Genomic DNA, 26,114 nt, shown 5'->3' on the forward strand with positions numbered 1-26,114 from the left:
ATTAAGCATTCTATCAAAATAGTATTTTATTAAATAAAAAAGACGTGTACGAAAGCTCTAAGCCTAGTGCGAATACAGCCACACCGTGGTAGGCGCCAACGTAATGGACCGAGGGGATGGGAAGCTCCGATCGCCGCACCACCTGCGGCGCCAGGAGCCAGGTGAACGGCAACTTCCCGCACGCACCTCCCCTCGCCCTCGGCATTTTCTGTCGGAGGACTTTAGGCCGCCGGCCGAAAAGGCGCTCCTCCTCACGTCACCTTTCCTTTAAAGACGCAGGCCGAAGCCCCGCCCACTACGGAAGGTGAAAGGGTCTCACGGCGGAGCCCGTTTGCGGGCTCCTTCTGCCAAACCTTACCAATCGGCGGCCCGGAACAGGTAAAGCTAAAGGCAAGGGGCGCTGCGCGGGTGAGGGGACCTGCGGCGGGAGGACGGGGTCGTAGGGACGTGCCTGCGGAGGACGCGGCCTTGCGCTCGGCCGCGTCCCTGTCCCTGGAAGCTCAGTGCCGCCCACCCGCCAGCGGACAAGCCCTGCAGACCGTGCCGCGGGTTCGGGGATTCGGCCGGGCTGTAAAGCCGTCTTCGAGCCCAAGCCGCTGTCCGCGCACCCCGGAGCCGCAGCACCTAGACCCGCCGCCCCCGGTCCTTCAGGCCCCTGGACCTTCCTCCCAGCTATCCCGGTGCACGTACGGGCACGCACGCAGGCCGTACGTCGCTACGGCCCGCTCCAGCCCAGGCGCGCCGCGGGGGCGGGGCTAGGGTGGGCGCGGCCGCCGCAGGTGCACGTGACCGGTCTGTTTGGCGCGCCGGGCTCCCCCCACCCCACAGTCCCTGGCTCAGCGCGGAGCAGGGGAGAGCGTGCAGGCTCTTTGCCCTCTGCGGCCAAAGAAGGCGGCGTAGTGGGGAAGGTCGCTGAGTGATCTGGGCTTTCTCGTTTTCCCATTTACCATTTACTAGGCTCCACGGCATAAGACTCCTGAAAGAAGTAAATACATTTTCTTACTGAAGAGCCGCAGTTCCAAGTACAGGTTATGAGAGGCTTCAGTGTCAGAAAGTGCAGAGTGGAGGGCTCTGGAAAATCAGCCACTGTTGACCGTGCCCGGCGCGATGCAGGAAAGGGTAAACCGGATGCGTTCCCTGCTTCACAGAACCTACCGACTGAGAGAAACAGTAACAAGATAATCACACAGTTATAATCGTGGAGAGATTAGCTGTTCTGTGGACGCACTTAACGCTGAGCTCAACAAGCAAATAGCGGGGACGGGGGAAGGGGGGTTGGCCAGGGGAGAGCTGGCCTAGTCTGGGAGGTAATCAAAGGAACGCCCTGAGAAGGACCGCGCTAGGCAGGAATGGGGTTTCCTAAACCAAGGGGAAGAGCGCTTCAAGATCGGAAAGGCCAGGGTGGCTTACGCAGAAAGGAAGTTTGGAATGGAGTGAGGCCGGGAAGGTGCGAAGGACCTTTTGGCCTCCTGAAAGCTCTTGGTCTTTAATCTTCAGGCAGTTTTAAGGTGGGCGGGCGCTGGCTGCGGGGACAACACCAGCGTTGCAGAGGGGAGAACTGATTGCAGGGCTCATGTTGTAACAGCCTAGTTAGGAGACGGATGGGAATCCAAAGGAGAGATGGAAGATGTCTTAAACTAGGGTGGTGGCAGTGGATATGGAGAGAAGTGGGTGGATTTATGGTGTTCGGAAGTAAGACTGAGGAGCCTTGGTGCTGGATTAGCTGTGAGAGCGCGGGAGAGCAGAAGTGGACAAGACGAGCTGGCTCTGGACGGACTGAGGTGCTGGTCACTGAGATAGGGAGTTCTGGAAGGTGAGATGACCGTTTAGAAAATTAATATACAGGAATAAGTACAACTTTTAATATTGAGTCTTGAGCTCAGGATTTAAGAGCTTTTCAAAAAATGTTTTCTGGACGGTTAACTTATTACAATAAAATAACTAAAAAATAAAAATAAATTTAAAATTTTATGGCTAAAGCAATGTGGTTAAGTAATTGGTCAAGATACATGTTAGCTTTTTCCAGTGTTTTAATCAGTGTTCTAGCTCGTCAACAGCTCGTCAGTGTGGAGGGTACTTTGTACAAAACCAGGGCCAGCAGACAGCAACCTGAAGGCCTGGTGACTGCAGTGCTCACCCCGGGCTGCAGTGGGGCAGGTGGGGCAGTGGGCAGGCCTGCCGGCAGAAGGACTTAGTGAAACTCCTTTGGAAGGCGTGAGAGAGGATTCTTAAAGTCATCGGAATTGGCAAAATTAATTTCACAAATACTTAGTCCACTAGAATCCATGTACCTTTTGATTCAACCTCCCTGGAAAGCATAGGTATCAATATACAATGTCAGCTATGTAGGAAAGAAAAGCAGGGAGTGAACAAATAATAGAAGTTATTTTCATCTCTTTAGTTGATAGGAGTTTGGTAACAAAGGTGTTGTCAAATTATGTGTGTAAGATTTGTACATTTCATTGTATGTAAATTTTGCCTCAAAATGAAAAGAATTGTAAATGATTATTGAACTCTAGTTAATGCTATGCATGCTGAAGTGTTTGAGGATGAAGTGTACAAGTGTCTGCAGCTTACTTTGAAATGTATCAAACCATAAATAAAATGGATGGAAAGAGGAAAAAATAGATGGATAGATAAACCAAGGAGAGCAACCGTGGAATCTGGGTGAATGAGTATTGGGGTGTTGACTGTACAATCTTTCAACTTTTCTGAACATTTAAACATTTTCATGATAAAAGTTGGGGAAAGTAGTCCTATAATAGGGAAGAACCTTTGTATTCTAGTTAATCACTAAAGGGATGTTGCCTATAAGCTTAAATCATACATAATGGCCCATCTCTGGGAACCCTGCCTCCCAGGTGAAGCTAAAATACCTCTGTTCAGATCACAGAAAATATCCGGACCAGGCCCACCTGTGAATGGCTGCAGGGAGGAAGAATAACACATCCCCTCTGGAGTCTGGCCGGAACCAGGACTTTACTTCCTCCCCTTTTAGTGTAAAAGAAGGCTGAATTCTAACTCGGGGAAGGTGGTTCTTTGGGACATGGGTCCACCATCTTTTCGGTCTGCTGCTTTCCAAATAAAGTCACTGTTCCTTGTCCCAACGACTCGTCTCTCGATTTATTGGCCTGTCATGTGGCGAGCAGTACGAGCTGGACTTGGTAACTGTCCTCAAAGGATGTGGTTCCTTTCAGACAACTGAAGACTAATGTGAAAATACAAAGGATGCAGCCCTAAGCTCACCTGAAACCCACAGCATATGGAAGTACCACATATTTATTTCAGAATTGCCCACTTTATGGCTTAATGTTTAAATTATTTCCAGTTCTTACGGTAATATGTGGGTCAAACACTAAAATTACTCTGTTGTGTACACCTGGAATCATGTAATTGACATTTTTTTTCTTACATCATCCTGGGACAGCTAGGGATGATGCTGAAGAGGTCCAAGAAGAGGCGTGGGGATGCAAAGTAGCAGGAGTTGCAGGAGAGGAACCACAGCCCAGAGGGGAGAGGGACTCTGGGGACATTTGTCAGTTTGTCCTCCAGTGCTTAGAGGATGTGGAGTTTTTCAGTGATCCAATCTCAAGTAAGTAAAGAACAACGAAGAAAAAGAAATCGTGTGTTTCTTTCTAGAATATGGAGTTAGCTACTGAACTAAAACGACCAATAGATGCAGCTCATACAGCACAGTGTGAAATCACTGTGTGATTTCAATAAGGTCTGAGTAATCATGGAATCAAATGGATATCTCATATTATTAAACTGTGCATTTTAAGTAACTGACTTTAAGATAACTGGCTTTTAAAATATTTTTGGATGTCTCAGAAACGACAGTTGTGGAGGTAGGGGTAGGAACACTCATGTATTTTGTCAGCTCACTTGTTATTTAAACCGTACAGAAGCTGTGAGTTGGATATTAAGTGAAGAGGCTTGCTTTTCATGATTCCTAGTAAGTGCTTATTTTGACTTAGATTTGGTTCATTCGGTCTGTTATGTATTTGACAGAGGTTATCAAAGACATCTCATCAGAGAAATTGGCTCCCTATTTTGCATCAGCCTGGAAAGGTTAAGGGTAACCCCAGACATCCCAGCTTAAATGACTTGAACCCACTTACATTATAATGTTTTATTACTCATTTTCTTAACGTCATCTTTTTCTGGGGGGTCCCAACCCAGTGGTTGTTAACAGGAGCGGGGTGAGGAAACATCTTGTATTTTGAAAAAGCATCCCCAGCTGATGCTGGTAGGCTCCCATTTTCTGAGAACCACTTCTCTAAAATAGAGGACTTGTGTTAACTTTTAGCTGTTTCGGTTAACAACAAATTGTTCACATAGTACCTTAAACTGAAACCATCACCATTTATGATGGTAAAACACTTTTAGACTTGATTTGATAAAAACCAGATGGAGAAAAAAAGGCAATTTGCATTAAAAAAAATCAGCCATTAAGTTTGTGAAGTTCCTTGCACATAGGCTCCACTTAGACACAGACTTACAACTAATGAAGGGAATTTTTTTTTTAAGATATATAAAGCCAGAGTGCCTGTTTATTAAATTACAGTAAATGTACAACTTACACAGACTGGGATAGTCATATTGGCATGACTAGTGAACTTTTTCCTCCTTGTAGGTTGTTGATTCTTTTTAAAAAACACCTTTTTAATTATGAAAAAAATTTAAACATACAGAAAAGTTGAAAGATTAATAAGTAAACACTCATATAACCATAACCTAGATTCTGCGGATTTTGCCATAATTACATTTATATTTTCTGCCGAACCATTTCAAAGTAAGCTGCAGATGTCATGACACGCTCCCTAAGGAGTTCCTAAGAATGCCATTTCCACAGTTGAGAAAATTAACAATACTTCTCTGATAGTATCTAATCCATCACGAATCTAGCCCATATGCAGATATTTCTCCCTTTACCCCCATATGTCTTTTTGGTTGCTTTTTTCTCAAACACACTGAATTTTATGATTATGTCTCCACAGTCTTTTAATTTTTAAAAAAAATTCATTAATTAATTTATTTATTTTTGGCCGCTGTTGGTTCTTCGTTGCTGCGCGTGGGCTGCTGCGCGTGGGCTTTCTCTAGTTGCGGTGAGTGGGGGCTGCTCTTTGTTGTGGTGCGTGGGCTTCTCATTGCAGTGGCTTCTCTTGTTGCAGAGCACAGGCTCCAGTAGTTGTGGCTTGTGGGCTCAGTAATTGTGGCATGTGGGCTCAGTAGTTGTGGCTCGTGGGCTTTAGAGCACAGGCTCAGTAGTTGTGGCACATGGGCTTAGTTGCTCCGCGGCATGTGGGATCCTCCTGGACCAGGGCTCGAACCCGTGTCCCCTGCATTGGGAGGTGGATTCTTAACCACTGCGCCACCAGGGAAGTCCCATATGTCTCCATAGTCTTTTTTTTTTTTTTAATTTATTTATTTTTGGCTGTGTTTGGTCTTCATTTCTGTGAGGGCTTTCTCTAGTTGCGGCAAGCGGGGGCCACTCTTCATCGCGGTGCGCGGGCCTCTCACTGTCGCGGCCTCTCTTGTTGCGGAGCACAGGTTCCAGACGCGCAGGCTCAGTAGTTGTGGCTCACGGGCCTAGTTGCTCCGCGGCATGTGGGATCTTCCCAGACCAGGGCTCGAACCCGTGTCCCCTGCATTGGCAGGCAGATTCTCAACCACTGCGCCACCAGGGAAGCCCTCCATAGTCTTTTAATTCAAGTTCCCAGGGACACTGACTTTTCTTTTTTTAAGACTTGAGGCCAGTGGTTTTGTCCCACAGTCTGGACTTGTCAGACTGTTTCCTTATAGTGTCATCTCATTCATTCCTCTCTAGTCTGGCCCTTGTATCCTTGGAAACTAGACGCTAAGTCTAGAGGCTTGACGCGGTTCAGGTTTAACCTTTTTGGCAGGACTGCTTCACGGAAGGACCATCCATCATGTGAAGAGGTGAGTGTTAGACTGTCAGGATGCTGAGTCTGACCTCTGTTACGGGGTGACGGCCAGAGTGCGCATTTCCCGCTTCAGTCTGGAAGTATTCTTTGGGTCACCCTTTGGCACCACTTGAATACCTTGTTTCCTCATCAGCTTTTTACCTAATGATTTTTGCATCCATCCTTGCCTGAGTCAGCGATTTGACTGGAGGTGGCAAAATGGTGGTTTTCAAATTACTTTTACTTTTCTTCTCCATGTATTAGCTGGCATTCTCCTCTAAAGAACGCTTTTCTTCATCAACTAGGGGTGATTACAGTTCTTCTTAAAGAGGTAGGATAAATGCTTAGTTCTTTTTCAATGACCAATTTCCAGAGTAAGGAGTCAGGGTAGCAGTCACATACAGTTGTGGCTGTCTTTCTTTATCATAGATTTTTGCATATTCGGTGTGTTGAAATGAATTTCAGTCACTGATGTTTAAATTATCACACATTTGGCCCGTGGGAGTCTCTTCATATGATCAAACCGTAAATGTAAACAAAATGGTAATACTATCAGGGAAACCTGAAGACTGGATATTTGAGCATATAGAGGACTGATTATCAGTTGGGAATGTGTTATTGTGTTTATTCAAAACATACAAGAGTCCTCAGCTCTTACTGGAGTGTTTACTGATGACACAGGATTTACTCGGAAGTAGTTCACGGATGCTGGGGTCCCGGGAGTAGTTGCTGGTAGAGAGAAAGCCTGTTGGACCACATGCTGCGAATCAAGGAGCTGAGTGATGGGTGCTTAGACCTTTATTTTGCTGTTTTTTCTGTATATGCTTGAGAATTTTCCTAATAAGAAGTTTCTCAATTACTTGAATTTATGTTGATATTTCCAATTCAAATTTCATATCACAGGTTTTTCCCTAACTCTGTTATTTATATTTTTATCTATGAAGAGTTTATTTTGAAGAAACAGGTGTTATCTTCCTCTTTGCTGATCCAAAGCCAAAATTTAGCTAGTGTTGAAGCATAATTGCTGTGTAAGTCAAGAAAATTTAAAGCCTTTTAAAATTAGAATAATAGCAAAGAACCTTTAAAAAAGTAAAGGTAAATAATAATCATTTTTAATTATTACATTAATAATTATATATTAATTATTATAATTATAATATAATTATATAATTATAATATATACTTATATAGTATTATAATATATTTTATAATTTATTTTTATAAATTTTATAATTTATATAAATTATATAATGTATAATTTATACATTATATATCATAATATATAAAATATAATTATATAATAATTATATATTTATATACTATATTCAATTATTGTTATTATAATAATTTTTCTACTCTTTACCTTTTCCTCTTCTTGGAAAGTATTTTTAAAGCTTTAAAAAAAAAACTACATAGGGGCTTCCCTGGTGGCGCAGTGGTTGAGAGTCCGCCTGCCGGTGCAGGGGACACGGGTTCGAGCCCTGGTCTGGGAGGATCCCACATGCCGCGGAGCGGCTTGGCCCGTGAGCCATGATTACTGAGCCTGCGCGTCTGGAGCCTGTGCTCCGCAACAAGAGAGGCCGCGATAGTAAGAGGCCCGCGCACCGCGATGAAGAGTGGCCCCCGCTTGCCACAACTAGAGAAAGCCCTCGCACAGAAACGAAGACCCAACACAGCCATAAATAAATAAATAATTAATTTAAAAAAAAATTCTTTAAAAAAAAAAAAAACTACATTATCTTTCTGAAATAGTTTTTATTTTGTAAACAAATAGAATTTATTAGTATAAAAAATACTTCCTCCTTATAAAAAATTAGAGAAATAATGGTAATTAGGAAGAATAGGGGAAAGAAAATTACTGTGTCTTCAACCTTAAGGAAACCTCAGGGTTCTTAAATTTCTTTTCATCTTTCTCCTGTGCCTAGTTTATTCGCTTCCTTGTTTTACAAAATCCTACCTATTGCAGTAGTATTTTCTGTGTAACGTGTTGATAACGCATTACACAGGGCACGCTAGCGTTCGTCTGTAACCGCTAGTTTCATCCTGACTCAGAGGGAAATCTGGGACTTGCTGCTGCTGCTCTTTTTCTGAGGATAAATGGAAAAGTCTTCTCCGGTGTCTTCAGACTTTTCTGTTTGGTTTGCCAGCTTCCGCCACATGGCAACAAGTATCTGAGTGTCTGTTATTGAGCAGTAAGTATCTCAGCTATTTAAAACCCAGTTCAATCCCACTGTGGAGCCTTTACAGCATCTGCATCCCCAGTTAATGACCATCAGGTAATCCATTCATTGTGGATGAAATGTCTGGCCGTAGATCTCACTGAGGTTGGTGGACGTTTAAAAATGCCAGCTGGGGGCTTCCCTGGTGGCGCAGTGGTTGAGAATCTGCCTGCTAATGCAGGGGACACGGGTTCGAGCCCTGGTCTGGGAAGATCCCACATGCCACGGAGCAGCTGGGCCCGTGAGCCACAATTGCTGAGCCTGCGCGTCTGGAGCCTGTGCCCCGCGACGGGAGGGGCCGCGATAGAGAAAGGCCCGCGCACCGCGATGAAGAGCGGTCCCCGCACCGCGATGAAGAGTGGCCCCCGCTTGCCGCAACTGGAGAAAGCCCTCGCACGAACCGAAGACCCAACACAGCCAAAAATAAATAAATAAAATCAAGTAAAAAAACTTTAAAAAAAAAAAAATGCCAGCTGGGAATTTTTTTTTTTTTTTTTGTAAAGCATGGATCATTTTATTCAAGGTTTATTCATAAATCTGACAATATCTTCTCACGATACTATAGAAAAGCACCAGAAGAAAACTGACACAGTGGTATGATTGAATACTCCTGGAAAAAAGGGCCCTAGCTTTTGAACAAAGGAAGAAAATATACGGAGGAAAGTTCAGTATCTCTAGAATAACAAGAGCGCTCTTACGGCGCATCTGCGGTGGGGGGCGCTGGTGTACCTGACGACCTGGAGATTTGCCTGCAGACGCCGCCTGCCTCCTGGCCGTTTCCTTGGGCTCACGCAGTCATTCAGCACATACGGTCAGCCCTCCGTATCCACAGGTTCCACATCCGTGGCTGCAACCATGACTGAAAATACTCGAAAGAAAAAATTGCCAGAAAGTTCCAAAAAGCAACTGTGCCAGGCAACTATTTATATATCATTTCCATTGTATTAGGTATTATAAGTAATCTAGAGATGATTCGAAGTGTACAGGAGGGTGTGCATAGGTTACGTGCAAACACTACAGCACTTTATATAAGGGACTTGAGCATCCTCGGATTTTGGTGTCCGTGCCAGGTGTCCTGGAACCAGTCCCACGTGGATACCGAGGACGCCTGTACGTACTGAGACAGGCTGTAGGCGCCAGCGTGAGGAGCACGGCGGCGACCGAAGTAGACACGTGACGTTTTCTCACGAAGCTTACGTTCCAGTGAGGAAAGACTGAGTGTTCACGTGTAGATCAATGTATGTCGGCAGTGAAGCTCTTTAAAAGGCAAGGTCGTGGGCTTGAAGGGGTGGGATGTGCCGTTGGCAGAGCGGACAGGGAAGGCCTCGCCGAGAGGTAAGTGCGCTGGCATCGCCTGAGGGAGAGGATCCCACCCGGGGCGGGGGCTCGGGGAGGGCGCGTCCGGCGTTCACAGCAACAGCAGGAGGCCCGTGCGGTTGGCGCAGGGAGCGCAAGAAGCGGGGTGGGTGCTGTGGGCAGGGGTGGGTGGGGGCCTGGTCCCGGGGGCTCTGGAGGAGGTGGGGGCCGCGGAGGGCTGTGAGCAGAGGAGCGCCGCGGCCTGACTTCCACGTTTTAAGGGGCAGGGGCAGCAGCGGGGAGGGTGGTCAGGAGGCTGGGACCTGATCCCGGTGAGAGACGATGGCATTTCAGGGGCAGGCGATAGACAGCAAGGGAGAAGGCGAGGAGTGCTTGGATCCTGCTGATTTTTAGAGGGCGAACAATGGGATCTGCTGAAAAAGAAGGGTCAAGGATCACTCAGCTGTCTTGGGCCTGAGTGTCAGAGAGTGTATGCGAGGACAGCAGACAGGAGGACAGAGCGGGGAGCAGGGGCAGGTGGAATTCAGCTCTGGCCGTGCTGACCTGAGGCTGCCCGCTGGGCATCTGCGTGGAGGAGCTGGGTGGGCAGTTATCTCTGCAAGGGTGGCGTTCGGGGCGGGGCTGGGGGGTTGGAGCCAGAGCGACAGACCTGCAGGGGAGGGAGGTGAGAATGTGCGCCTCCCATCACTTTCCATAGTTTGCTGTTCATTCCCCACCCCCCACCCCCCCACCCCCGCCATGTCACTGGTTGACAGTGGGCGTGGTCGGTGGTGATGGGTAGGAGGGGTGGGTTACCCAGCCCAGTGGGATCAAAGCTGGACCAGAGGGAGCTTCCAGTCTGAACAAACACCCCAGGTGATGCTCGAGCAGGTGCCCCAGGGAGCCTTGTCTGAGAAGCACCGTCTAAGGCACCGCATCCTCTTCTCTCTCATTGACGAGCCGCACACACCTACCTCTCTGAGTTCTTGATTCTCTCGTGTTTCTCAGCAAACCCTAGATGAGATGAACGGGTCCTCTCATCACTCCCTCAGACACTTCTCAGGTCTACCTGTCGTGTAGATGGTAGGAGGGACACTTATTATGGTAGACAAGCAACTAAAACATCAGAATGCCCCTTCTAAGTGCAGCGTTCGTAGCCATGAAGTCAGACCACATGCGCCTGGCGCTTTAGCTCACCTTTGGCAGGGATGCAGCACCTCCCTTGTGAGTGATGGATGTAGTTTATGAGGCCCCTTTAATGTCGGGGCATTTCCTTTCTGAGAGTCCCAGTTCATTCTTCCAGGGGGTCCGCTGTCTTCCTGGAGGGTCCCCCTTCCCATAACAGTGTTCTTACCTTTTGTAGGCCATCAGACGTATTGATAAGTTGTTCATTACGTTCACGAAGAGGTGTCTGTGAGTCAGCAGAGATTCAAGATTCTGCATCGTCCTAAATAAACCCTTAGGGTGACACCTGCTTTTGGAGCTGGCACTGTGAGATCCATGGGGAACGGGGTCAACTAAGATAACTTTGACGTTTCCTGTGCACGGACCTGCAATGTTCACAGGTGAGGTTCCCACAGGCTCGCACACGCCCTCCATGCTCCACAGCACCGGCCCACGGGAATGAGCAATCGGACTTAAGTGAGCTTTTCTCCCTGCTTTTTAGGATGGCTGCCCTTTTGCTAAAGAGGTTAACATTACGAACTATAAAAACGGAAAATACTTGCATTAGAAGATGTTTGGGTAAATACGTCGTACAAAAGACGGCTCTGGCGGAGCCATCCCACATTGCCTCTGCCCCAAGACGGTCCTGCCTCATTCACGCAAAAGCTTTTAGTACTGAAGACACCCAGGACAAGAGAGAAAAGAAAAAAAAGAATGAAACAGCTTTTCGTAACGTTGGAAGAAAAATTAACGAGCGCATCATTCAGGTGCTGGACGAGAAGGGCAACGACCTGGGCCCCATGCACCGAGCGAACGTGATCAGGCTCATGGCCGAGCAGGACCTGCGGCTGGTGCCGAGGGACCCCGGCGCCGAGCCCCCGCGGTACCAGCTCATGACGGGCACGCAGATCTACCAGGAGCGGCTCCGGCGCAGAGGGATGGAGAGGGCCGAGCCCAAGCCTGGTAGGTACCTTGCTGTCTGCCCCCGAGCTCCTCACGACTGCAGATCCGCAGCTGAGGTCTGGCATTTGCCAGGGCCCCTAAGACAACGGGGCAGTGAGAAACTGAGACGTCCTTTCACCACCGTTTCCAGTGTCTTTTTCGTCCACTTACTTCTATCCCTTTTTTCTTTTCCTTGCTACTCTTGTGTCCATCATGTCGTCCTCTACACCTGTGTAAAATGAGGGGAAAACAAGGTGACCACGACCAAAATAACGGGAACCCTTAACCCCCCCGTTAGCTGCCTGGCCTCCCAGAGCCGGGCCCGGCAGAGTGGCGCACGGGCGTGACGGGCTCCTGGTCCTGTCCTGGGCCGCTCACCTGTCGGGGCGCCCTCCTCCCCTGCTCCCGTCATCTCTAAGGGGGGGGGGGGGGTGTGCAGTTAATCACACAGAAGCGCTCCCTAACTCTGAAGTGATTCCTGGAGCGTGCCCCATGCCCGTTTCATCACAGTAAGGGTAGGGACGCTCACGTATTTTGTCAGCTCACTTGTCATTTAAACCGTACAGAAGCCGTGAGTTGGATATTACGTGAAGAGGTTTGCTTTTCATGATTCCTAGTAAGCACTGATCATTATGGAAAACACACTGAGACAGAGGTCAGAAGGCTGGTTCCAGAGCTGCACGGTAAGGCCACGTGTCAATTTTCTGACACGACATTTAACAACAGGGATGTTGACTGGAAAACAAAAACTATCCAAAAGAGGCCAGCTAGGGTGATAAGGACATCAAACTATGTCACGTTTAAAAAAAAAAAAGGTGAACAGCCCGAGAAGCTTGGTTCAGAGACGGCTGAAGGGCTGACAGAGAACTCAGACCAGCTGGTAAGAGCTGTAAGGAAGCAAAGAGGTGTTAATAAAAGCACTCCTTTTCAGAAAAATTACTTCTATTTAAAGAAGAAAAAATATAATAAGAAAAGAAAGCCTAAAGAAAAAATATAATAAAAACACCTGTTACCCCACCATCCAAAATAAGAATAAGGATTAACTGGTTCCTTTTAAAGGACCATTCCTTTGTTCTTTCATCAGACAATGGTAACGATAAACAGAAGCATTCCATATTGAAATACTCTTACTTGGCAGGTAAAAAATTGGTATTTTACCTGTGTCTGTCTCCTGTGTTTAAATGTTTACTGGCATGTGAGACCACCGGGCAGGAAGACTTCTAGGGCCCGCGCAGCAATGCAGACTTAGGACGAGCACGTGATACAGCACAGGCCTCACAGACTAATACCAAGTCTCACTCTTTCAAACCAGGACCCACCCTGACAAAGGAACTGACTTTTTCTTCAAATATTGGACAACATGATTTGGACACAAAGAGTAAACAGATTCAGCAGTGGATCGAGAAAAAGTACAAAGTTCAAATTACAATAAAGAAAGGGAAGAATACAGAAGAGCCAGAAAACAAAATGGTAAGTAAAAGCAGGTGTGACTGACTGCTTGTGTGTTTCTGTTTTCTTTCTGATCTTAAAAATACAACTGCAGAAAATCTGGGAAATGTAAAGGCAAAGAAAAGTAACTACTAATCCTACCCAGTGACGGTAGTAGCTTTCCAATTTGTTTTTCAAAATGCAAAATGTACACGTTACTTTATCCATTGTAGCATAAATACTTCGCCACGTGAAAACGCTCTAGTTCACAGGGCTTCCCTGGTGGCGCAGTGGTTAAGAATCTGCCTGCCAATGCAGGCGACACAGGTTCAAGCCCTGGTCCGGGAAGATCCCACATGCCGCGGAGCAACTAAGCCCATGCGCCACAACTACTGAGCCTGCGGTCTAGAGCCCCCGAGCCACAACTACTGAGCCCTGCGCTCTAGAGCCCGTGAGCCACAACTACTGAAGCCCACGCACCTAGAGCCCATGCTCCGCAACAAGAGAAGCCACCGCAACGAAGAGTAGCCCCCGCTCGCCGCAACTAGAGAAAGCCCGCATGCAGCAGCAAAGACCCAATGCGGCCAAAAAAAAAAATTATTAAAAAAAAAAACTCGTTTATAACTTACAAGCTATATGCTATTCTATTTTACAAATTGTAGAGTATCCAACACTTAAATAGGAAAGTTAGAAACTTTATGGGTTCATCTTTTGAAGTCTGTTTCCTCTTTATAAAGGCCTATAAGCAGCATTCCATATAAAGTCAAATTGTCTTCTAGAAAGTGTCTATCAGTTTACAGTCCCAGGATAAGTCTGTGGAGTATCTATTTTGCTTTTGGAGTTAGACAACTTGAAGCATCTAAAAGGCAGCATTTATTCCAGCGGTTTTCAACCCTAGTTCCACGTTAGAATGACACAGGCCTAGGGCCTGGCCCAGCCCAGCTGATCCAGAATCTCTAGAACTGAGTTGTCTGTATTTTTTTAACCACCCCAATGACTCTGTGAATGAGTGCTGGGAATGGCACTGGACTGACAACCTGGGGGGAAAGGAGGGGTTCTGCCAGTGCCCAAACCCACTGCTTTGCACTTTTTTCGAGAGGGTGGTCTGGGCCAAACATAGCCCCTCAGTGCCATGACGGGATTTAAAACTATCAAGCCTTTAGTGCATTAGCCTAGTTACATGGAGTTTGTATAACTGCCTGCTTATTGTACAGGTTTCAGTCAGCTTAACCAGGTATGTACGATTCGATTCAGCAAATCCCTTAAATAGCAGCAATTCAAGCATGCTGGTTTTTATGCGTATTAGAGCATTAACATGGGGAAGAATCAAAGATGTTGGTTTTAAATTAGTCTTTGGCTGTTTTCCTTTTCTAGGAGGAGATATGTAATCAAATACTCCAGACTATGCCTGGAATAGCTACCTTCTCATCCAGGCCACAGCCCATCAGAGGGGGAAAGGCTGTGACGTGTGTGCTTCGTCCCTTGAGCCAAAAGGAAGAGAACGCGTGCAGATCAGCTCAGGGGACCCCGAGAGGAGACGCTCTGAACAGAGAAAATGGAAACCACGGAGCATCCAACGCTCTGCACCAGTGATTTTAATAAAAACGTGCTTCTGAGAGAAAATAACTGAGTGGCTGGTCTGCGGTCCTTCAAACAGAGCAGTCTGGTGTGTAGCTGGGGCCAGCGTCGCCACGGCGGAGGGCACCTGGCCTTTAGTGCAGTTCAGAAGGCAGTTCAGTCTCCCCGTTTCTGGGCAAAGACACACCCTGGTCCTGTGTCCTTTTAGGAGGAATGTACCCGCTCAGCCGAGAGGCCAGACTCCGTTTTTCATGGGACGGTCTCACCTTTGGGAATAAGGAAGACAGATTACAGGCAGGCCTCTACATCTGCGGGTCAACCAACAGCTGATCAAAAATATTTTAGAAAAAGAAAAATCCAGAAAGTTCCAAAAAGCAAAATTTGAATTTACCGTGTGCTGACAACAATTTACATAGCATTTTCATTGTATTAGGTATGGTAAGTAACATGATTTAAGGTATATGGAGCACGTGCGGAGGTTATATGCAAATACAGCTGACCCTTGAACTTGGGGGGGGTTAGGCACGTGCACACCTGCGCAGTCAAAAATCCTCATATAACTTTACTTGGGCATCTGCGGATTTTGGTATCCTGGGGGTTCCTGGAACCAATTCCCCATGGATACCAAGGGACAACTGTAACTCGAATTCAAAATCAAAAACTACTGGAATCGTGTACCTATCAGGTATACAACTACTGCAGTATATACAACAACAGAAATACTGTCGTAAAGAAAGAAAGTGAAATCCACACAATTGCTTTGTATAGTAGTACAGCCTCACACAGTAATAAGTAGTTGAAAATATGCTAAACAGATTGTATCTAGTTTAAGCAATTCATGTTTTAAAATTAACAGCTTGCTAAGTCTCAACTTACTTTGAGCTTCATTTTCTTCTTGTCAGGGTCATGCACAACGGCATGCCTGCTGAGGCTCTGCTACAATGAAGGAAAAAGAAAAAGTTTTATTCGTAAAATACTGCCACTTGGTATTTGGTGTCTGCTAATATGAAAACCCCATGAGTCATTTAAATAAACGGACAGCCTTCTTTCTGTTACATTCTGTTGAGGGATCTGACTTCTACCACTGGAGCAGAACTGTTCCTTAAATCCTGGACTAAAATCACTGCCTTTTCCAAGGACCCAGCTTAGGAATGTATACATTCTCACCAAGTGTGCCTGTGGCTTCCTAGTTCTTTCATAGTAAGGGGTGTGGGGGGCCAGTTCTGAAAACCCTTCCGAGCTGAAGGAGGCTCTTCTAACTGAATCCGTGTCATCAGCATCGCCAAACACCAGTGGAAAACCTGACCCCAGGCCTGCTGTCCTTGGCGCGAACACTGACCACCAGCAGGTCCGTGGTTTTCTCACGGCCTGGGCTGGGCTAAGCCAGCCTCACCCCCACTTCAGTCTCTACCGTTGTTCCCACGAGCGCCTGCGAGGGCACCAACCAGGTGCGGGTCCTCGGAGCCGCACGGGCCCCTCCACCTGGAGTCACGGTCTCCAAGTCTAGACAAGTGTCCCGAAGCTCTAAGGTCCCCCATGTCCTTGTCTCTTGCTCCCCTTCTCAATCTCCAGATGATGGCAGCCCAAAAGGACACCCCAAATATCAGCAGACTCATAAATAATAAGCATATGGTACCAGAGGCCACTGGGTCTCAAATTCCGTCACGTAAGAATCACCTGGGAAGTTCGTTAAAATACAAATGACTGGGCCCATCCCCACAACTTCCGATTCAGTGGGTCTGGAGCAGAGCCTGGATGTGCATTTCTCGCAAGTTCCCTGGCGATGCTGAGGGCCAGACTTTGAGCACCACTGGCAGGGGCGATCTGTCTGTTCGCCGAGTTTGGCGGAGAGCCGCTCCTGCTAGAGCAGGAGTGAAGGGCCAGAGTCCCCGCAGCCTCCCCACCTGCCGCCTGGGGCCAGGCTCCCTGGAGCCCAGCAGCCCCCAAGGACGGCGCCGGGCGGGGCGCTCACCTTCATGGCAAATGTCTTGCCGCAGCTGGCGTGCTCACACACGAACGGGCGCCGCTCCTCGTGGAACGAGAGGATGTGGCTCTGGAGGTTGAACACGGTGGTGTAGGTGCGGCCGCAGCCTTCCCTGGGGCACCGACACACGTCCCTCTCCGGGGCGTGAATCCTCATATGCTGCTTCAGGAAATCCTTGCGCTTAAACGTTTTCTGGCACACGTCACATGTTATGTCCTCTGGGGGAGCAGACAAGCAAACTGAGCCCACTTCCCAGGTGTTACCATGCTGGAAAAACTAATATGGAATATATCAAGCGACGTATTCGATGCCCAAAACCTTATGATGACACATAAATCAGAAATCTGGGAGGAAACTAACTCCAGTTTTTACTGCTTGAAAGTGTGCCTCAATTCTTCCAAGTTCCTACATGACATGAAGTCCCTGTTTTCCTCTGCAAGCAGCAGGGGTTCTCCACCCAGGGGCGCAGCAAGGGGAGGGAGTTAAACGGACCAGTTTTCTTCCGTGTCCCCCAACACACAGGGCACGCTTCCCACACTGCCCCGCAGACACCAGCCAGTGCCTCCCCGGAGGCCTCACCTGCCCGAGCCTTTAAAATGTGCACAGGCTTCGGCTCAGGACCACGGATCTCTGCTCACATGTCAAACAGCTGAGGTATGCAGCACTTACCAGACATACTGTAGAAACTCTGTATTTTCAAGGGCATATTTAATGTTTCACCCTTTAAAAGCACTCAATCAGTTCCACAGGGGCAGATATTTATATCATGCCCCTCATGCCTGCCTTACCTTTATGGGCTTCTCTCACATGTTTCAGAAGCTCTGTCCATGTTTTTGCCACAAAAGAACATTCTTTTTGACATATATAGCCTATTTCAAAAAAAAAACCACAACAGATTGGTGCATTGCCTTTTGTGAATACTCGGCATAAACACCAATTATAATTAGATTGAAAGGAAAATAATTATCATAAAAAACAAGCAAATTATCAAAAATAAATTAGACTGCAAGGAAACTTACATGCCTATATAATTTTGCTCCTACTTCCCAATATCCTGTTAGTCTCAAGAGGTAGCTATTAAAACTAAAAAAAGTTTATTTTACAGTAAAACCAAACAACTGCATGTCAAGGTTCTTCATATAGGCTCTCCCTTCAGCAGGGCTGCACGAGGAGGCCCTCCCTCTCCTGTTCTCAGTGGGTTGGGTACACAGACCACGGACTCCCAGCTGCTGTGATGCCCCCCCCCCATCCCCGCTTCCATGGCTCAAGGCCCCTTTCCCCTCCCCCTGCTTTACCTTTGCCTCTTTTTTTACTCAGCCCTTTGCCCTGGATAAACCACCAAGGATAACCGTGCCCACCCCCAGCTTCCTGTAGTGTCAATATCTTGTAAATTTCACACTGCAAAAAAGAACTAGGAAGAAGCAGCTAAGGGAGAAAAGAAAACAAAAGATTCCAGAGAAAAACTCTGTGAACAAAAATGGACACTGTGCAAAGCACTAGAACTGGATTAGTCAGTGTAACAGTCAGCCTGAGCTTCACCCAATTAAATACCAGATAGAAACTAAAAGACTCAACTACTAGTCTCTTGTCTTAAAAAAAAAAAAAGGGACTTCCCTGGTGATGCAGTGGTTAAGAATCCGCCTGACAATACAGGAGACGCAGGTTCGAGCCCTGGTCCGGGAAGATCCACAGGCCGCGGAGCAACTAAGCCCATGTGCCACAACTACTGAGCCCACGTGCCACAACTAACGAAGCCCGTGCGCCTAGGGCCTGTGCTCCCCAACAAGAGAAGCCACCACAAGGAGAAGCCCGCGCACCGCAATGAAGAGTAGCCCCTGCTCGCCACAACTAGAGAAAACCCGCGTGCAGCAACAAAGACACAACACAGCCAAAAATTAATTAATTAATTAATTAATTATTTTAAAAAGTCATATAAATTCTAAGGCTTGGGAAACCGGAATATGTATCAAAAATCCTTCATGGAAACAGAAGAGATTCAAGCTGTTGGCTTAATCAAGTCTTTCTGAAAAAAGTTACAATCTGATTACTCCAAAAACCTCAAACTATAATCCAAGTCCTTTGAATGCCAACAAGGAAAGAAAAGAGAAGAGGTTAAAAGCAGCAGATGCAGCAAAGTCACGGCTGGAGTTCCAGCCCTTTCACAAGGAAGAAGCGTAAGCAGGCACGGCTGTAAACAATAAACGTTAACTCTCAGCAGCAACAACAGGGAGTGCAAGGGCAGACGCGACACCCAGCACCTCTCTGGTCAAGAGCATAAAACCTGCACAAGCAGCGGGAGCCCCTGCCCACGCAGCTTCAGCTTCTCGGGATGACCACAGACTCGAGCAGTCAGAGAATTAAACACACGCGCCCTACTGCTGGTGTGCCCGTCAGAGCGGGCACCAGTACCTACCCTCGTGGACCTTCCCGTGCCGCTTCAGGCTGCTGGGGGAAGCAAAGTGTTTTCCACATCCTTCGTGGGTACACCTGGGTCAACAACACACGAGCGTTAGCTGATCCATTTTCAGACAGAACTGTACTTGAATAGCATTTGTCCTCATCCTGCCAAAGTCTCCTCTTCCCACAACCAAACCAGTCATAAAAATGGGATTTCAAATTCAGACCTCGTTGTAGGTGAAACGCAAGTTACTTCACCAGCCTTGGGCAGAACAAACTGAGAGAAAAGTCATTACTTTTTTTTTTTTTTTTTTGCTTATGTGATCAAATTAAACAGTTTTCATCTTTATACCTCTGAAAATATACCCTGTTTTCATGGCAACAAAAAGATGGCTCAGGTAAACACCTAAGCCATCCTGAGTCATTTGTGTCTAGTTTTTCTAATGATGTTGCCATGGGATGGTGTGAAAAGAAAACACAGCAGCAGATGCACGGCCTCTGGGTGCCCCTTCTGCACTCAGGCCACCAGCGGCACAGGAAGAGGCGGCAGAGCTGCAAGCAGGGACAGGCACCGTCACAGCAACAAGTCCCAGGCAGGGGACAGCCCAGCCGCGCACAGCGCCAGCCAGGGCTCGCAGGACGGCCATCAGCAGGTGCCCTTGGCACGTGTCTTCCAATGCGTCCAGTCACCTCTTCCTGTTCCTCCTGAAACCCTCTCTGATGCAGGCTAAGCCCACATACCTTTGTTCTACAGGAAAGGAATACTTAGCATCTTCATAAGGACATTTCACACCACTGAACAGGCTCTATTTGAATAGTTAAGACATAAGCCTTCCCTTCAAGCTTAACCACAATTGTACTAATTTCACAAATTATTCTGAAACACATTAAATCTTTCTTTTAGAGAAACAAAAGCACAAACTTTTGAAAGACCCCAAATACATAAATGGGCATACACTGTACAACTTAACAGGAAAATGTTGATTAAGAAACTGTTTCTGGGCTTCCCTGGTGGCGCAGTGGTTGAGAGTCTGCCTGCCAATGCAGGGGACACGGTTCGAGCCCTGGTCTGGGAAGATCCCACATGCCGCGGAGCGACTAGGCCCGTGAGCCACAACTACTGAGACTGCGCGTGTGGAGCCTGTGCTCCACAACAAGAGAGGTCGCGATAGTGAGAGGCCCGCGCACCGCGATGAAGAGTGGCCCCCGCTCGCCACAACTGGAGAAAGCCCTCGCACAGAAACGAAGACCCAACAAAGCCAAAAATAAATAAATAAATAAATAAATTTAAAAAAAAAAAAAGAAACTGTTTCTGAGCATTGGTATGCAACCTATGCATTTTAATCTTACCCCCACCTGAACTTTAAGAGGTTTTCACCCACGTAAAGTACCTACGTGAACGGCGGTTCGTTGGTGTGCTGGCACTGATGGGTTTTCAGCTGCTGATGCTTCTTAAAGGTCTTCTTACAACCTTCAAAACTGCACTGTTTAAGTAAAGGTTTGTTAGTCTCAAAACAAAATCAAGAACAGTTCATAACAGAATCCTCTCAAGATAAAAGTATTGCAGAAATTACATACTTGCTACTTTCACCCATTTAGTTACTATAAAATTCAAGAAGCTTTGAAAAGTAACACATATGAAACAGCAAAAACGTTTCATTTGGGGTAGTCTACCAATAATATACTTTAGTTAGCAAAAAAGTTTGCTTTCAAAATAAACCATTATTATGATAGCTAGTGTCAAACTAAATTCAGATATTTGACCGACAAAATTTGGTTGATGAAAATTTTAGACACACAGGCAAAAAACATTAAAAAAGTCAGAATTTAAGCATATAAAATCATTCATACTTACTACATATTGTTTTTGCTGGTTTTCATGTTTGCGTTCAAAATGTTTCTTCAAGTTTGATTTTGTGTTGAATTTCTGATCACAGCCACTAGCTGTACAACTGTTAGGAAATTGTGTAAACCAAAATATTAACAAACCAAGGGAAGAGAAATTTTAAGATGTGTACATCCTCCCACTTTATAAAAGCTAATTATTCCAAAGTATAATAAAAAATAGTCTTTAACAAATTCCAAAGTGTTAAGCCATACCACATAACGCCTCTCAATTTGACGTGATTATATGTAACGAGAGATGCATTTTCTTGTTAGGCTTCTGAAATTAAGCACAGTGCAGCAGACATTATACAGTGGGCAGAGGGAAGATGAAAAACACTAGTTCCAAAAGCCCAAACCCTGCTTAGACTTAAATCATGCTTAAGTTAAATTGTTCTCAGTTTAGAATCTGATAACTTTAATTTTGCTTGAAATGTCTCTACAAACTACATTTCCAAAAAGACCTCAAACAAAACAAAACAAACAAAAAAACTGGTTTCAGCTTATCATTAGAGGTAAAAAACAGATATTTAGAGAACCATAAACCATTAGGCCCTGTGACACATCACCAAGCCGGTGTAGTTCGTTCCCCTTAATGAGTGTTTCTATATCCTGACCTTGAATTATCTAAATTCTTTGTGATTTTTAACATGTGCTCTTTTTGTGATGAGTCTTCATAAGCCGGATGGATGAAGCAGGACTTCCTTTACAAGCCCTCATCGTAGCCATCATTCACCGATAAACCCCGAATAACGCTCCTATCAGGCACCACGCTATCCGCAGGGACAGGCAGAGAAAGGCGGAGACCGACAGTGCAGAGTGACGTGGGAGAAATGCCCAGAGGCCCACTGGAAGGACACAAGAGGGGTGCTGTGGCAGAGACCACCCACCCCAAGTTCCAACACGTGCTATTTCTGACCTCAGGAACAAAATGCTGACTTTCAGCTGGGTTCACAGCCAACAGAAGTAGAGCTTCTTCCAGCCTCCCTTGTAATGAGGCGTGGTCCCACAGCTAAGTTCTGGCCCATCCTGCTCAGCTCCCACAAGGTGTCTAAAAAGGGGGCACACCTCTTCTGCCCCTCCCTCCATCCTGGTGGCAGGCATATGTGACAGCTGGAGCTCCGACAGCCATCTTGGACCATGAGGACTGCAGAGGAAGTTAGGAGGAGCCCCTATCCACCTCGGCCTTTCTGCATCTTAGTTATGCAAGAGAAACAGACACTATCCTGTTTAAGCCTCTACTGGGCTGAGTTTTCCGTCACTCTTGACTTCAATCCTGACACAGACATCTAACCCAGCACCACTGTGGGACAGGACAGGGCCAGGAAAGTCCTGCCAGGAACCAAACAGCAGAGGCAGGGGGCGTGAGACTCCCTGGCAAAGTTGGGGGTGGGAGTGCTGCTGCCCAGTTAAGAAGAGCTGGACCCCCACTTCCTGTCAGAGTCCAGCAAACGGGGCAAGACCACAGAAGTGCCCAGGCCCAAAGGTCACTATGTAAGCAGCGCTCAAAACCACTGCCCAGTTTTAGGAAAGGAAGCAATCTGGAGGGTGATGTGAGAGAGGGCCGGGGAAACAGCCTTCAAGTGAGGCGTGCAGGCCAGCTCCTGAACCGAGACACCGGCAGCTGGGGGAGGGGAGAGGCCCTGAGGGGTAAGGACAGCCCTTGCAGACCTCCTGCTGTGGAGGACAGGAGGGAAGAATGAGGAGTCCCGAGGGTCAGCAAGCAGGCAGTGATGCCGCCTGGCAAGAACGAGACCAAAGACAAAGCTTGTGGACTGTCAGGGACCTGGGCCCCATAGAACCAGGGAGACAGCCAAGTAACGCCGCCCAGCAAGCAGCTGGACTCGGGGATCTGGCGCTAAAGAGAGGGATCTGTGCTGGAGAGCAAGCCGGAAGAGACACTAGAGTCGTCCTGCTCCAGCAGGAGTAGCCCTCGCCGTTCTCTCCAACCCGTGCATCCGTATCCAGCCCCATTTTTATTTAAGACTTAGTTTTTTAAATAGTATACAATCGCTTAGCTCAGAAACCAAAAGCATGGAAAGGGACACAGCTGCATGGTTCCTTCCACCCCTGCCCCTACCCACCCAGGACTCCCACCACTCCCAAGACAGGCAACAATGTTCTTAAGTTTTGCTATGTAGCTTATAGGATTTCTTTATACAAACAGAAGCAAATACAAATACAGGACTTCCTGTCTACCTCCCTTTTTACCTGCTCTTTTTTACACACAAACAGGTAGCCTGAAATACACCCTCTTCCGAACCTCGGTTTTTCAACTAATAAGCCCCAGAGATTTTCTTACAGTTTCACAGGGAACACCTGCATTCCTTTTTCCCGCTGTACAGTATTCCACGGTGTGGATATACTTTAACTGGTCCTTCCTGATGAGTAGGCGGGCTGCTCCCATCTGTGACTTAACAAGCCCTCCAAGTGATTCTGATGGACCCCAAATTTGAGATCCACTGCTTTAAAGTAGCTGATTTAAAAGAAAAGCAGTAATATTTATCCTTTCAGAGATAACGAGCAACTGTGTCAGAGAAGAATGAAATTAACACTGGCATGGCAGAGAAGTGGGGGCTTAATTGAAAGAAAGAGAAGATAAACTGTTAAAGCTCTACTTTCCCCTGCGTTATGTCTCTTATCCCAGCAGCTGATTGGTTCGCAAAGACCCTGACGATGCAGAGCCCAGAATCTGCCAGGGAACCATTTTCCATCTGGTCTGAACTTTTCGAGGTTGATTTCCCATTTAGGATACACTTTAAAGGGAGACGAGAGGATGCAAACTGAAGACAACTTCAGAAGAACGCGTCCCTGAAGTTATCACACGCAATGACCCACAAGACCCCAACGCTCTTCGCACATTCCAAACCCAGTCTCAGGAGATGCAGGCGAAAGCAGCTCCACTTTCTTCACCTTGAAGGTCATCAGCCAATTTTCTGTGCCAAACGCCACCCACTTCAGAGGCCTGAAGACAGTTCTCTACTTACACAAAGGGCTTCTCTCCGGTGTGAACCAGGGCGTGGCGGCTGAGGTGCCAGTCCCTGACGAAGGCCTTGCTGCACCCTTCATGGTCACAAACAAATGGTCTCTAGCAGGAAGGCAACAAAAAGCACGTCAATCCTGCCTGCGTCAGTGGCTCTGCTGTTACTTCAAGCCCTAAACTATCTGATGGGCAAAGCCGTGGACTCTGTCTGTAGAGATGGTTTCCACCCAGTAAGTGCTAAGCACCTGCTATAGGAAGCCAGGCAAGGATCTCCTGCCTGGGGTTATGCGACAACCGAAATGCCACAGCTGCTCACAAAGTGCTGCAGCAGATTCTGTTCTAGGAATACCATGTGAAACCAGCGGGCAGCCTTCACAGGAAGCTGGGAGTGCCAATATCCTAAATACAGCCCACGAGTCTGAAAAGAAACGTAAGGTCTAATTTGGACATCCTGGTAACAGGGCCCAGAATTTAGGGGGGTTGAACGCGCGAGAGGAAAGAGAGGGAGGCGAAGCATAAAGCATGCCATGAAAGAAGCCAGTCACAGGGTAAGAAGCAGCCAAGAGGGCGGGGCACGTGGAGAACCTTGAGGGCGGGAGAGGAGCCAGGGGAAAGGGTCAGTGAGCTGGACAAGGTCCCGGGGAGGGAACGGTCAGCCTGCAAATGCTGCAGGGGGAGGGGGGATGGGCTGCGTGAGGACACACGGAGGGATAACCTGTAAGTCAGGAAAGTGCTAGGAGCAGAGGCGGGAGCTGCAGCGCCCCGGCTAAGGGCCTTCAGCTGAGGCCCTGAGAAGCCAGACTCCGCCAAATCCCGGGAAACTGGGCCAATTCCTAGGCCTCCATGAGCCGCCCTTTGCTCACCTGTCACCTTCCAAAGGCTTCCTATTGCCCTCAAAACAAAACCCAAGCTCTAAACCCATCTGTACCCTGGCCTACAAATGACCCTCCAGGCCTGCTCCTCAGGCTCCCCCACCCAATCACACTGGCCGGCGTCCACCCCCAGGACCACACGCTCCTTTGGCAGTTCTCTCTGCCCGGGCTGTTTCTCCCTCAAATGTCTGCAGGGCTGGGACCTTTCCTTCTCATTCAGGTCAAGAGAGAAGCCTCTCCCGACCACCCTCCTGCAGCCCTCTCTTCACTGCGTCGCATTCCTACTTATTCCGTTGTCCTCCCGCTTAAAGCATAAGGTCCGTGACGGCAGAAGCCATGAATATCGTATCTGCTGCTCTCCAGGCCAAGATGGTACTGAACTATGAATGAACGAACACATGTTGCTTGCAAACCTCCAGTACTCTAAAGTTCTCCATTCCGGTCCCAGGAGGCGCGGCCTTTTAAGGCAGGTTGGGGGTGGGCGTGGGAGTATTCCAACCTTGCAAATATTTACACGTTATGGGGAGGTGGTGACTGGCCCCCACTCAAGGTCAAAAATGGGGAAAGTGTTGCTTAGTGAGCCCTGAGCCCACGGCAAGGATATCTCGGTCCTGGAGCTCCCTGTCTACCTCCCCAGTCCTTCCCTGACCTAAGGCATAGCTGGTTCGCTTGTGCGGTCCCGGGAGCCAAAGCTGAACGCGTCTGCGCACCCACGCGCGGGACCCTCGGGCAGCGCCCACCTGGCGCGCACCGCACCACTAGTCCCCGGCCTGGACGCCACGCCCCCCGCAGCCACGCCTTCGGCCTCGTTACCTCCCCCGTGTGCTTGCACAGGTGCGCGTCTAGTTTCCAGGCCTTGTTGTAATTAGCGCTGCAGTCGGGGAAGGAGCAGATGAACCTCTGAGAGGGCGCCGGGGGCGGCGGGGCTAGGCTCTCGCCAGCCGCGACGAACGCGTCAGCGATGGTCAGGGACGACACCGCCTCGGCGACAGAGGCCGGCGGCTCCAGGGTGCCCGGGGCCAGGCACTCGGCCACGTGCTGAGCCACGTGCCGCGAACCGAGGGCGACCGACCGCTCCGGGAGATCCTACGCGCGACCCGACTGCACTTCCGGTAGCGCGGCCCCGGCGGGGCGGGGCTGGAGCGCCGGGGCTGGAGCGCCGGCGCAGTCGCGCATGCTCCGAGAAGCTCCTTGCCGGCCCGCGTTCGCGCATGCTCTGAGAAGCCCCTCGCCGGCCCCCGCCCCTCCCGTTCTGGGGCAGGAGCGGAAGGGAGGAACGAGTGGCCAGGGCTTCATCCTCCCCCCCCCAGCAAAAGGTGCGCGCGAGTCGCAGGCCCTGTGATGGACTCCGAGGCGACTGTTAAATGTGTTCCCATCCGCCACCACCCTTTTCAAAGTACTACCCTTGCATGATCTAAACTATCCAGTTCTTACTACATT

At 48.1% G+C, this 26,114-nt stretch overlaps 2 protein-coding genes across 3 annotated transcripts; one reads left to right on the top strand and one right to left on the bottom strand.

Moving 5' to 3' along the window:
* Nucleotides 1-260: 260 nt before the first annotated feature.
* On the top strand, nucleotides 261-15,609 carry MTIF3 (mitochondrial translational initiation factor 3). Of its 2 annotated transcripts, none has more exons than XM_007164193.3 (5): nucleotides 261-378; nucleotides 10,806-11,007; nucleotides 11,085-11,569; nucleotides 12,861-13,018; nucleotides 14,351-15,609. In XM_007164193.3, the coding sequence occupies exons 3-5, from the start codon at nucleotides 11,110-11,112 to the stop codon at nucleotides 14,567-14,569; spliced, it is 837 nt and encodes a 278-aa protein (XP_007164255.1). In that variant the 5' UTR covers nucleotides 261-378; nucleotides 10,806-11,007; nucleotides 11,085-11,109; the 3' UTR covers nucleotides 14,570-15,609. The 2 variants fall into 2 exon arrangements, with proteins under 2 accessions (XP_007164255.1, XP_007164254.1); XM_007164192.3 differs by having other exon boundaries at nucleotides 11,109-11,569.
* Nucleotides 14,555-25,887, bottom strand: GTF3A (general transcription factor IIIA). Its single transcript, XM_057532718.1, has 10 exons — nucleotides 25,870-25,887; nucleotides 25,488-25,760; nucleotides 23,807-23,907; nucleotides 20,791-20,887; nucleotides 20,331-20,419; nucleotides 18,952-19,025; nucleotides 17,327-17,407; nucleotides 16,527-16,756; nucleotides 15,431-15,490; nucleotides 14,555-14,820 (listed from the first exon to the last, which is right to left on the bottom strand). Exons 1-10 carry the CDS (start codon nucleotides 25,885-25,887, stop codon nucleotides 14,689-14,691), a joined length of 1,155 nt encoding a protein of 384 aa, XP_057388701.1. The 3' UTR covers nucleotides 14,555-14,688.
* Nucleotides 25,888-26,114: the final 227 nt, after the last annotated feature.

The sequence above is a fragment of the Balaenoptera acutorostrata genome, chromosome 18, assembly GCF_949987535.1.
Source record: "Balaenoptera acutorostrata chromosome 18, mBalAcu1.1, whole genome shotgun sequence".
NCBI classification, from domain to species: domain Eukaryota; kingdom Metazoa; phylum Chordata; class Mammalia; order Artiodactyla; family Balaenopteridae; genus Balaenoptera; species Balaenoptera acutorostrata.

Bases quoted from the DNA above. Each gene is read 5' to 3' on its own strand.
- MTIF3 (XM_007164193.3), top strand. From the start codon at position 11,110: ATGGCTGCCCTTTTGCTAAAGAGGTTAACATTACGAACTATAAAAACG. The intron at 11,570-12,860 runs GTAGGTACCTTG...CTTTCAAACCAG, and splicing joins GAGGGCCGAGCCCAAGCCTG to GACCCACCCTGACAAAGGAA. The intron at 13,019-14,350 runs GTAAGTAAAAGC...TTCCTTTTCTAG, and splicing joins AAGAGCCAGAAAACAAAATG to GAGGAGATATGTAATCAAAT.
- GTF3A (XM_057532718.1), bottom strand. The intron at 17,408-18,951 runs GTAGGTACTGGT...TTTTTGAAATAG, and splicing joins GCACGGGAAGGTCCACGAGG to GCTATATATGTCAAAAAGAA. The intron at 15,491-16,526 runs GTGAGCGCCCCG...CCTTCATTGTAG, and splicing joins GCAAGACATTTGCCATGAAG to CAGAGCCTCAGCAGGCATGC.